At 42.2% G+C, this 12395-nt stretch overlaps 1 protein-coding gene across 50 annotated transcripts in view; it reads left to right on the top strand.

Annotated features, from left to right (window-relative positions):
- Positions 1-12395, top strand: part of MAP4K4 (mitogen-activated protein kinase kinase kinase kinase 4) — a 187486-nt gene that overhangs the window by 137602 nt on the left and 37489 nt on the right. For all 50 annotated transcript variants that reach the window (XM_023618512.2, XM_070236027.1, XM_070236030.1 and 47 more), the window contains exons 13-14: positions 9040-9201; positions 12014-12100. In XM_023618512.2, coding sequence (XP_023474280.1) covers positions 9040-9201; positions 12014-12100 — 249 coding nt within the window. The remainder of the gene's footprint in view (positions 1-9039; positions 9202-12013; positions 12101-12395) is intronic.

Here is a 12395-nt window from a genome sequence, read left to right as displayed (position 1 = left end):
AATAGTTTCCATTTCACTTAATTCATGCACCTTATCGTTTCACCTTTATCTTTCTGGCCAGAAAAGGCACCCAGAGCACTCACAAAGCCCTGGACTGATACTGTACAGTAGAGTTTAATTTAAACAACGCCACACGCTGGCACCCAAGTTACTTAAGAGCACATCATGGGGGGAATCTTTGTGTCGTTTTGTGTGTTTGTAGTCTAAATTTTGAAAACTATAGTTTGCCCCTAGTTTAGAAAACCAGTCCCTGTCTAACTAAGGAGACTAGAAACATTCAGCCAGGACTCATGGAGGAAAGCATCACCCTCCTCTGTAGGGACAGCACTGCTGTTCATGGAACTCTTTTTGCGGTTTATTTGCAAACTCTTTTTGTGCTGTTTTTAAGACTGTTCTCAGTGCTCTTTGAACATGACTGGAACCCCGAGTGGGTACTGAGGTTTGTTCCAGTTGCATGTTGGCCATTTGGACTTAATGAGAATGCTTAAGTTCTGAGGCTTTGGCTGTTTCTGGTTGTTTCTTTATGCAGTATTCTCCATTGTCCTTCTAGCCCTGGGTTCTAGTTTCCTTAAGCATGTAGTACAGGTTGGTTTGGTGGTTTATAACTTGGAAGTGCCAAGGACCGGGTCAGCTAGAGCTCGTTTGTAACACAGGCCATGGAAACTGCTTTCAGGCCAAGTGGCAGTGAGGTGAGCGTCCATTTTCCTGTCTGTACCCGGTAGGGAGTGAGAATTGCAAAGTGAATGGCTCTAGGAGAGGAACTGAAGTTTTAAAGCCATTTTGTTTCATTAGCTAAGTAGAGGCAAGAGAATTAGGGATGCCTGCTAAATGAGAACTTTCACTTCCCTTGATTCAATTAGCCTTTTAATTTCAGCTTCTCAGTAAAAGTTCAAACCCAGAGTCACCTCTTTGAACCTCTTCATCAGGAAAGATGGAGCTGGGTACTGAAACGGGGAACGTTTGCATGAGTAGAATCCACTGATCTGGATTCTTCATGATCTGCTCCTTTTTACTAGCCTGGGTAATTGGGCGTTGTTTGCACTCTGGCTCCCAGAAGGTCGCTGGGGAGTATTTGAGCCATGAGTGGTTTGTACCCTCTATTGCCATTACAGGTTCAGTCAGAACCTGTTCAGGGAACAGCATTCCTTTTGTTATTAACAGACGAAGTAGATAAAGATGGTCAGCCTCACTCCTAAGATGAATGACAGTTAAAGCTGAAAGGAGATAACAATTGGCAAAAAAAATAGTGCAAAAGTCAAGGTTGTGGGAGACACGGTGCAGATATTCCTTTCTTTGCAACTGCCACCACCAGGCCCGGGGGCTCGGGACTCCTCTTGCCACCCGGCTCCTGTTTCTGAACGCTGTTCCTGAAGGTCCTTGTCTTTAAGAGCAGTCTGTGTGTGGACACTCCCCCCTGCCTTTCGTGCTCTTTGGAATTTGCTGCTGCTCGGATCTCTCTCCTTTGTTTTTCTCTGCTTCCTCCTCCTTGCCTCCTGTGTGAACTGGAGATCTTGAAAGTCCTTGAAGGTATTTTCGAATCTTTCTCCCAGTTTTGCTGAAAATGAGGTTTATGTTTGTTTTTTCCATTTTCCTTGTTTCTTCTGGACGCTCCCAGGACAAAGAGGGGAGAATGCTGAGCCCATGCAGCCAAGTTCTTACCGGGCATTTCATCTCCTCTGCCTGCCCTCATGGCTCTTCAGATGTCTGAGTGTGCCCCTCAGTCTGTCTCTCCTCGACTCTCTCCACGTTTTCTCAGCTTGCTCTGAGGGAGGCATCCAGGTTCAGAACCGTGTAGGATAGCGATCTCCCCGCGTCAGAAGTTTGACCGTCACTGTATTATAGATGCCTCCTCACACCTTGGGCTCGTGTAGAACTTTGCCTCTCACTAATTTTTTTCCAAGAAATTGTACACAAGACAGCTTTTTCACCCATTCTGTTCTTACTCATTCTTCATTTTTTCTGCCCCCCCCCCCCCCCCAAATTTAATTGTGTTGTCACTTTATCCTCCTGGTTTTGTCTTCTGTTTTCATTGAATCTTGATTTGGTACCTATTAACTGTTTTTCCCTGCTCCCGTGACATCCACGTATTTGATTAGCGTGTCTTCTCGTTCTTCATCTAAGTTTAATAAAAATATTGAATGACATGTAATCTAAGTTGATTACTATGTTAGTTGGTGTACTCTGGATATGTTTTTGGACGTGTTACATATTTAACTAAGTTTCCTGTCTCCTAGTCAGTACTTCTTCATTTTGATCTCATGGGTACTGTCAAATTATTGGTAAAAACAAGATATATTTGTCTGTGGTTTGGTGTGCTACTTTAGTAAACTTCAAAAGAAGAGAGAATTTCTTAGTGAAGATTTGTTTTTGGCAAGCCTAAAGTGCCATCATAACAACAGCACATTCTTCTTCTTCTTTTTTTGGTGAAGAAGATTGGTCCTGAGATAACGTCTGTTGCCAGTCCTCCTCTTTTTGCTTAAGGAAGATTGTCACTGAGCTAACATCTGTGCCAAACTTCCTCTACTTTATGTGGGATGCCACTGCAGCATGGCTTGATGAGCAGTAGGTCTATGCCTGGGATCTGAACCTGCAAACTCTGGGCTGCCAAAGCAGAGCGCATGAATTTAACTGCTACGCCGTGGGCCAGCCCCTCACATTCTTGTTTTTTAAACCATGAGAAAATGATCTTTTTACTATAGATAGGAGTCAAAATTAAACTTTTCTTTTAAGGTTAGAACTTAACCTTTTCTTAAAAAAGGAAAAGGAAGAACCCTTCCCCTCTCCTCCCAGTCTCCCCTTTTGCAAAGATGACCGTGGTGCTTGTGCTCAGTAGACTTAGACACTTGCCCTCAGATCCAGTCACGGACTTCACTTCCAGGCTAGTCCCTGGCTCTCCCTCTCTGTTCTTGGAGACTTCTGATAGGATGTTCAAGGCATCCCCATCTCAGAATCTTCCTGAAGGTTTTTAAAAATAATCTCCTACTTTACCATCTCTCCTTTCAGAGTTTTTAGCCCTGGAGTTGCACTTGCCACTTTGTGGTTTGGGCTTCTGCTTCCTTTGAGTGAGTGTGTCCCCACTCTTGTTAGTGTGCTCCCCAGTGGTGTCTTTTCTTTGCCTTTTCTCACCAAGAAGGCACATGGTTACATTCATTTCTTTCATTTCTACAAATTCCATAGTGACTAAAAGTTTAGAGAGGTGAGTGGAAGAAATTGCAAACAAAGGAAAGCAAGAGAAGAACTATTTTCTGTGTGAACCTGGATTGGTACTGAAGCTAAATTGTAACACTAGGAAAACAGAAGTTTCCAGGAAAAAAATTAGTAAACCGTACATGTGTTTGTTGTGGATTTCTTGGCTCTGAGATCTTAGAAGGAAGGCACAGTGAACTCCTTCACCCCAGCATGTTCCCATGCATTTTAAAGAAATGGGAACCGTTTCCTCACACTTCTTTGCCTACACAAAGGCCTTTGTTTGGCAGATACTAGTATCTATCATCAAGAGTACATGTTAGCACAGTGCTGCCTTCTTATAGTTGCAACTTAGTGCATGCGGTGATGATGGCGTCGGGGTGGCGAGGACCCCTGCGGCTGGGCCTGGCTTCTGTGAAGTCGGCAGCTCCATTGCTTTGCAGAGGGTAGCTGTCTTGTCTTGTGGAACTCCTAAGGTCTTAAACGTTCTTTTGGCATCCCAGTGTAGTATCTGGTTGTACTTATAGTTAAGATTTTGTAAGAATTTTATTCAACGTTATTTCTTACCTAAAGATGAGGAAGAGCTGTCTTTGGGGAGAAGCAAACAGTTTCTCTACTAAGGCTTCATCTGAACTTGCACTTAAAACACTCAAGTCAGTGGTGTGTGTGCAGTAACATGACCTCAGAAGTTCTTGGAAAGAGCTGAATCTGAAGAATAGACTGGTTTATTAAAGTCAGTTTCTACTAAAACCAGTAAGCCCAGTGGAGTGTGTTTAAATGGACCTCACTATTATCAGTATGACCTGTTTAGAAAAGTTTCTAGAATTGTGAGATGAAAGCACTGCTTTTAAGTACCAAACTAGAAAGGGAACTTAAAGGTAATTAAAGCGTAGTTGGAAAAGTGCATGTTTACTCAGGCGTGCTTGGAGAAATGTAGGTAATAAGGAAATCTCTTTTTAATTTGACAGGTTTGGAAATCACTTTACAGCATCGTGCAGTTTTCAATTTGTTTGACTTTGTTTTTGAAGAAAGAATGATTTAAGGAAATAACGATGACATTAGTTTGCAAACATTTTAAAGGATTATATCATGTTTATATTCTTAGCAGGGTGAGCCTGGAAAGGCACACTCGTTAGAGTCTCTTGGGTTTCGTGATTTGAAATCACAGGCATAAGGTTAATCCAGTAGGGACTGATGGGACGTAGTTGATGGGTGATGGTCTATGTGTTTTATTTTTGTCCATTTTCTTTTGAGGTTCTATTGCAGGAGGCCAGCTTTTCACATTCATCATCTATTAAGATGTGTTTACTAAGAGCTTTCTTTAACTCCTCCAGCTCACCCCCGCAATTGAGGGCCTGTTCTGACCCTAGCGGTTTTGATGGTTGGTAGCTTAAGTTCTTGCTCTTGGTCCAGTTTACAATTTCAAGTATTAGAGCATAATGTGGAGGAGGGATTGGTAACTGCCTTGCTCTTGCCTTGGCTGTTGGTCTCCCAACCAGGACTAGCTTAGTTGACTAGTTCTAGTAAACTTACTACTTTCCACATTGTCTTGTGGAGTTTTTAAAAGTATATGACTGGGGGTCCAGCCTGGTGGTGCAGTGGTTAAGTTCGCGTGCTCCCCTTCAGTGGCCTGGGGTTCACAGGTTCAGATCCTGGGTGCGGACCCACACACCGCTCATTAAGCCATGCTGTGGCAGGCGTCCCACATATAAAATAGAGGAAGATGGGCATGGATGTTAGCTCAGGGCCAATCTTCCTCAGCAAAAATTAAAAAAGGGAGGAGCATTGGCAGCGGATGTTAGCTCAGAGCTAATCTTCCTCAAAAAAATAAAAGTACATGACTTATCTTACCTACAAGAATAGGGGGAGAGGGGCTGTGTCTAACTCATCTTTGTGTGCCCATGGTGCCTAATAGATATTTCTCAAGTAGATGAATCAGACATTTGTAGTCCTAGGTGTATCTCGGGGAAGAAAGGGCTTGTTCTTGAGATTTATGCCATTCTTAAGTGGACCTTTGGCCTGAGATCTCTCATTTGAGTTCCAGTGCCACCGTAAAGGACTGTAAAGGGCCTTGTAGAATGTCCTGAGGCATAGAGAGTGTGTTGTGTAAAGTGTGAGGCACTATCCAAGTGGAAGACTTCCTGTTGAGCCTTTCCGTACTTACTAGGTGACCTTGCAGAGATGAGATGACTTTGTGATGTGGTTGGACCGTGTAGGCCCTGGAGACATGAGTGGATTCTTTAGTCTTTCGTTACTCTAAATGCTGTTTGGAGATCAGATCAGATCACAGCACTTTTGGCTTGGACGTCATGTGCTGGGTGTGAGGCTTAGATGTAACTAAAAAAGGGATTTATTGTGATATTTACTACAGGGGGGAAAAGATGAGTGAAGCATGATTCCTGCTCTCAAGGAGCTTATGGTCCTTTTTTGTGTGTCAATCAAGTAACCAGGAGCGTGTACTTACACAGGAAACGGAGGAGAAGTTGTCTTTCAGAGGCCTCAGTGGTAGCCGGTGCCTGTTAGTGAGATGTTTGCTTAATGTTATTTAATCATGTTATTTTATGACTTACTATAATAATTTTTAATTATTGTAATTAAATAATTACATAATAATTTAATTATTTTGACTTTGGAAAACAGTTGAACACAAACAACTTGATGCTTACCTCACTTTCATTGAGAAATCCCAGTGAAATGCCTGAAGAAACAAAAATGGTGTAAACAACAAGGCCAGGGAGAACAGGAAAGGAAACCAACTTGTGGAAGTTCGGTAGTGCATGAAGGGTGAAGACTGTACTGCCCGTCCTGGAAGGGAGGCAGGAATGGGAGGTAACAAGTGGGGCTAAGATGTGTCTGTGCAGCACTCAGCCCCCCTCCTGTGCGGCCAGGCTGCTGTGCCCCCTCCTCGGCAGGCGCCGACGTGGAGGCCTAGACAAAGCTAAGGCAGAGACGGAGACGTGGAGAGATCAGGCGCAACTGAGTGTGTGGAAGGAGAGGTACTGAAGACAGGGGCGTGAAGTGGAAATCCGCACACCAGTCCGTGGGACTGCGGGCGTGCTCGCCTCACTAGGCCCCGCAGGGCCGGCAGCCACACTCATTACAAACACCATCTCCTCTTCCTACACCCTCTCCTCAGCCCAGGCAGGGTATTGGGAGGATTCCCAGGATATTGCAAAGAGTCCTCTCTGGAGATACTGGTGGTGGTTCCTTAGAAGTTAGGCGGCGCTGAGTGTCTCAGTAAAAATGGTGGAATAGGAAGCCACGCTCGCCCCTCAGGACAGAAGCTTCCGTGGTCACCTCTTCAGGGAGAACGCTCCTGTGGTTTAAGCTTTAAAACTGATTGACTGAGAGACTCTACTTGGCATTTCAGCTTCAGGTGTATCAGAAGGCTTTTTGTTTTATCTTATTTTTAATGTATTTTTACTCAACAAAAAAGTTCAAAAGATGTTTTCCTTTGGAAAACGTGGCTAGTCAGGAATAGCTGAAGGAATTAAATAATTTCTACTTAAAGCAAAGAAACCTATGTTTCCCAATTGCAAAATGTAATGATTTTATTACCAGTGTTAGAGAAATGGTCATGTTCTTAGCTATTGTACACTTATTGTAAGTGATGTACTGGGGAAATCCAGTCTGTTCTTTTTGCTCCTGTATAGAAAAAACAAAAGATACAAACTAAAAGATCTGAGCTTACTTTGCTTTGAAGAGGAAAGGCTCCAGTAACACTGCTTGGGTGTGATTCTCAGGTTTCTGTGTAAGGTTGTTACGGAGGCCCGGGGGGGTGGGGAAGGTGGTTTTCTTTGTTTTCTTTCCCGGTAGCTAATTTTTATACGGAAAACCCTCCTTCCTCCGAGGGTGGAGGGCAGGTGCCTGTGCGCGCTCCCTCCTGGCCCTGGGCGCACACCACCCATGGCGGAAGACGGTGGCATCAGCGCAGAAAGCCCCAGCTTTCCAGGCCTTTGGTGCACAGACAGTTGCTCTCAGTTGTTCTCCCTAGATTTGGTTTTGAACAGACTCTAGTGTCTTATTTTTCTCTTTTCTTAAAACTTAAAAAAAGAAGTGTAAAGACATTAGGCCAGCAAGCGACAGGCAGCACGTGCATCATATGGGGACAGTGTTGGTGTTGGGATTTAATAAAGAGACCTCGGCCGTTTAAGTTGTAGTTTCTAAACATCAGGACAGGAACTCAGCTCTTTTTATGACCCCATCCCGTGGGAAACTTATGAGTACTGTGCACTGAATTCTAAAGGTAGACAATGGGAAAACACAAAAACGGAGTAAGACAGGAGGTGGGATCCAAAACTGGCTCAAAATGTCATTGAGCATAGTGGTGATGTAGCACTCAGCTAAGAGAGACCAGATACCAAGTAGTCGTTTCTCTCAGTTATTCCACATGTGAGACATTTCTTTACGTTTCCCAGAAAGCCGTTTTTAAGTGTCTACCTTCAGATTGAATGTTAGTCGAGAGTGGGGGGAAGGCCCAGAAGGAATACTTAAACTGTAATAAATAACCTACTTTGTATACCCACTATAAATATTTGTGTCTAATATCCCAATAGCTTTACCCCAAACTTTCTTGTTTGTTTAATAATCTCAGTGTCACATTAAACTTTGCGGTAATAGTATCGGCTTCCTGTATCTTGAGAAATTTGATGACTGTTGTATTCCCCAGAGCTGTGCCATCCAATACAGGACCCGCTAGCCACGTGTGACTATTTAAACTTAAATGAACGTCAATGAAATAAAATTAAAAACTCAGTGCCTCGGTCATACTGGTCACATCTCAGGTGCTCAGCAGCAGTATGTGTCTAACGGCTACTGTTCTGAACAGTGCTGAGATGGAACATTTTATCATGCAGGCGAGCTCCGTTGGACAGCGCCAGTCTCAGAGGCCTGTGTTTTTCATATTCATGGGAAGAACTGGTTAATTTTATGCCCTGCACTGCATGAGTGCTTTATTGACAGACGGATGTCTGGGACTGGATGAGACAAGCAGCCAGATGAGTGTCCAGTGTGTCGCACGGCTTTATGTTGTGGAGTTACATCGAGCAGCCTGGATTAGGAAAGGCTGTCAGAGCAGGTCTCCTGATTCAGTATCATCTTTTGCACCTGTTGCTGGGATACAGGATGGTGTCTGATTAATAGTATAGGCTTTAGAGGTAAAGGGGCCCTTCCAGCTGGGGGCTTGCCAGCTGAGTGACGCTTGGCAAGTCATTTAACTTTTCTGAACCTGTTTTTTCATCTGTAGGGTGGGAATGAAATACCTACTTCCTAGGCTTGTTATGAGAATTATATTAGGTAAAGTAAATGGAATGAAGAATATCAAATACTTAGCACAGTGCTAGACACATAATAAGTATGTGCTCCATGGCAGATTTTTATATTCATAGTAATAATAATGGCATGTTTTATTTTTGTTGATGTTAATTCCTCTTTTCTTGATGTGTGCTTCTTTTTTTTCCTGTTGATAATTATCCCTCTCTTTTCTTTGCCCTATTTCTGTTCTCCTTTATTCCTTTCTCTTCTGTCTTAAGGGCCTTGGGTAACTCTGTTAGTGATACTCAAGGATAAAGAATTCCCTGTCTGCTAATTGCTGTGGTACAATGAAGAATGGGGAATAACTGACCTCAGAATGAAACTAAACTTGGTAAGGAGTCACAGAAATGCAGCACCTTTGACCAGTACTTTTGAGGAAGCTAGTCTTTATGGGCCTCGGGGGCCCCGTGGAAATAATTGGCCAGTAGAGATGGGTCCATGAACTCTGCCTCCTTTGCATCTACCTGAAACTGGTGGGCAGACTGTCGTGAGAGCTGTAGCCAGAAGATGCCTGCTGATTGTATGTCTGTACTTATGCAGCAACAAAGGAGAGAGCGTGAAGCTAGACGGCAGCAGGAACGTGAACAGCGAAGGCGAGAACAAGAAGAGAAGAGGCGTCTAGAGGAATTGGAGAGAAGGCGTAAAGAAGAAGAAGAGAGGAGACGGGCAGAAGAAGAAAAAAGAAGAGTTGAAAGAGAACAGGTTAGTTCACAAACAGTCTTCCAACCCTGAATTTGTGAAGTTTGGTACTTTGTAGAGTTGGGAAGTTGGGAGCAAAAAGTATATACCCATTTGCGTGCACATATGTATTCAGGACTTTAGAGGTTTAAAAATGCTGAAACACAGTTGGAAGCACGCCAGTAGATCAAGTCTCTTGGCTTTACAAAGGGATATATAAATCAGAAACAAGCTAAGTGATCTCCAAACAGTAGGACACCTAGAAGATCTCTGAATGTGGCTTCTCGGGTTTGGCTTACATGCTTCTAACCCCAAATATCTGGATGATAGGTAACCCTTTTTTAATGAAATTAAAAACCAGCCATAAGAAATTACTTATGAGAAATGTTTGAAGTATCCAGTGGCTAAATGAATATTATAATATATATTTGCATATAATTCAGTATATACATGTGTGACATTAGAAAAATGAGTAACACTGTTTTGTTTTGCCAAAAAAGGATCAGGTTTTAGTAATATTCATAGCATTTTATTAATGCCAGATAGAGTTGTCTTTAGAAATCTCTTTTTTTCCTGAACCACCAAATGAAAACCGACTGCTTTTTGTTGTCTGTATTGTCAGTGCGAATGCCATCACTAGCTTCTTCGCCTTTCGTGTCTTTGAATTGATCATTCTTCATTATGAACTCTGAATAAAGAAGAAAGATATGCATGGGGACCAATTTAAATGATACTTGAAATTCATACTTAAAATATTTATAAACAATGGTATTAACTTCCAAATATGGTTAGTTATCTACTACGCTTGATACTAATCATATGCCTTGGGTTTTTCTGAGACTTGGGTCTGCATACTTACCAGTTTTTCCTAGAAATTTAAGTGATACTCTTTATACCTTTTTGACATTATTGGCCAGTTAACTATGATGTGTTTTGTTTTGTTTTGTTTATGTTCTAATTTCTGCTTTGGGACTGCGAAGAGGAGAAAGCCTGTAAGCTTTTAAAAATGAAATCATCCAGGGATAATTCTCACTGTTTGATTGCAAGAGGAGGGTGTGAAAGTAATACTTAATTTTTAATGTTCTGATGGCAGTTATTAGCTTTTGTGTATAGCAAGTATTCTTCACCTCTTCTTTTAAAGAAAATAGCTTCAAAAATCAGTTTTATTCTACTTTCCCTATTCCTTAAAGTAATTTTTCCCCATGTTAAAACAGTGTTGTAAGAAACATGTCATTTCTGCATAAGTGTACATGTTTGTGTACATGTATATTTGTGTTCTGTGTGTTCAGTGACTGTATGTTGGGACTTCTGTGATTTGGATAAATGTGAATTTTCTGGTTGTCCCCGTGTTTTGAAGGCAGAAAATAAATGAGTGTACTAACTTGATCTTTCAAATTATGGTTTAATTCTGTGTAGTTCAAAGAAGAGATGAGTTGGGAGTCAGATTCCTTTCTCTGCCATTGCTGGGGAAGGCCACACACCATGCTAGGGCAGCTCTTGGCACAACTTGTGTCATGGAGGGTTAGACCTAAATACATGGGACTTGAGCCCAGGCTGGAATCAGGGTACCTTTGCCAATGGCCTTATGGATATGCTTTTCCCCAGACTGACTTTTTTGGGCAAAATTTGCTCTGTAAGATAAAGGTTTCTAAGGAAATTTGTATGTCATGATTTCTCTTATTCAGCATTCTCTCAACCAGAATTATTGGTTAAAACTGCTCAGCCTGGATATATGGCTGTTTTTATTTTAAGGTGTGTGCTATGGTTCAAGTGGATGGTCAGCAGTAGACACTGTAAAGGAATAATCTGAATTTCAGAAGCAAATTTCTCATAGACTCCTTAGTCTGTTCCCCTTCTAGAGTAGTTGGCTTTTCCTCTGCTGAAAAGCAAGGAAACTTCTTTTTGTTTGTCAGATGTTCGTACTTTTTGAAGTTATCTTATATCTATCTTTCTCATATTTGAGCCTCACAAAACGTCCTGAGTGTTGGGAGAAAATATTCCTGATACTCATTTCTCAAACGAGGAGACTGGAAAATGAGAAATTGAGGGCCTGCTAGAGGTCATAGATAAGGTTTCTTGATTTCCTAGCCCATGAAATATGCATGTAACTTGAAGGTTGGATTTTTCCTCTTTGCATATTTTGGATGTGTTTACCTGTTTTCATTGTTACAGAGGTTTATCCTCTTCTCACTGAGAACAAATCATCCTCACCCCCTCTTCTTTCTCTCTCTCTGAGACACACACACACAGCCTCATCATGAAGAGTCTGGGCCTGTTCATTTGTGAGATGTGGCCTGAGTCTGGTGTTCCCAGACCATGGCTTTCAGAAAGTAATCATTCTAAGTCCCTTCTGTATCATCAGAGAAAACACAAGTCATGTTTGTTTTATTTTAATATTAAACAGGTTTTGGGTTAAAAAATTGGCAATCCATGCTTGTTATAAATAATGACTAATAACCAGAAGTTTATTAATGAGAGCCCTCTGGTTACCTATCTAATTAAACTCTTGATTTCCCTGGCATCTACCATGCTTAAGAGGAATATCATGGTCCATTAAAATGCTGCATTTGTATATAACAGCTGTGTTCTAACAGAAAAGCTCTGAATACCTTTAAGTATATCATTAGAGTGCATGTCATTGTTTATGAGACTCTTTAGATCTTAGTGGCCAATTTGAAGTCCTTGGGAAAAACCTTAGCATAGATTTTTTAGATATTCATCACTGAGTGAATTACCACTAAAGATGATGGGGCAGGTGGTTCTCGGTGCTCCATTCAGGTGCTTCTGATGCTCTCCTTTGGGATAAATTGATTGCTGGGTGATTTCTGTGTGACAGGAGTATATCAGGCGACAGCTAGAAGAGGAGCAGCGGCACTTGGAAATCCTTCAGCAGCAGCTGCTCCAGGAGCAGGCCATGTTACTGGTAACGCCCCGCGTCTGTCTTGTTCTGTAGTGTCAGCACTCGTTCATCTGTCCCTCCCCTGAGTTGGGCATAGCTGTGGTGATCACCAGACCATTTTGGTTTGTGTCGTGGGCCGACAGGCTCAAATCGAGACGTCCTCTGTGGTCAGACTGCTTTGGGCACATTTCGAGGTGGCTTTTATTTATTTCCCATTAATGAGTTCACTGTTCTCATTTGGTAGATAGACAAGGTTTTGAACAGAACTTGGCATTCACTGAACCAACTAGAATGCTAAGGGCTGAGGTTCAAAGCACAC

This window comes from Equus caballus, chromosome 15 (genome assembly GCF_041296265.1).
Source record: "Equus caballus isolate H_3958 breed thoroughbred chromosome 15, TB-T2T, whole genome shotgun sequence".
Classification (NCBI taxonomy): Eukaryota; Metazoa; Chordata; class Mammalia; order Perissodactyla; family Equidae; genus Equus; species Equus caballus.
The sequence above is the reverse complement of the archived record's forward strand: the minus strand, read 5'-3'. Positions and strand labels throughout refer to the sequence as shown.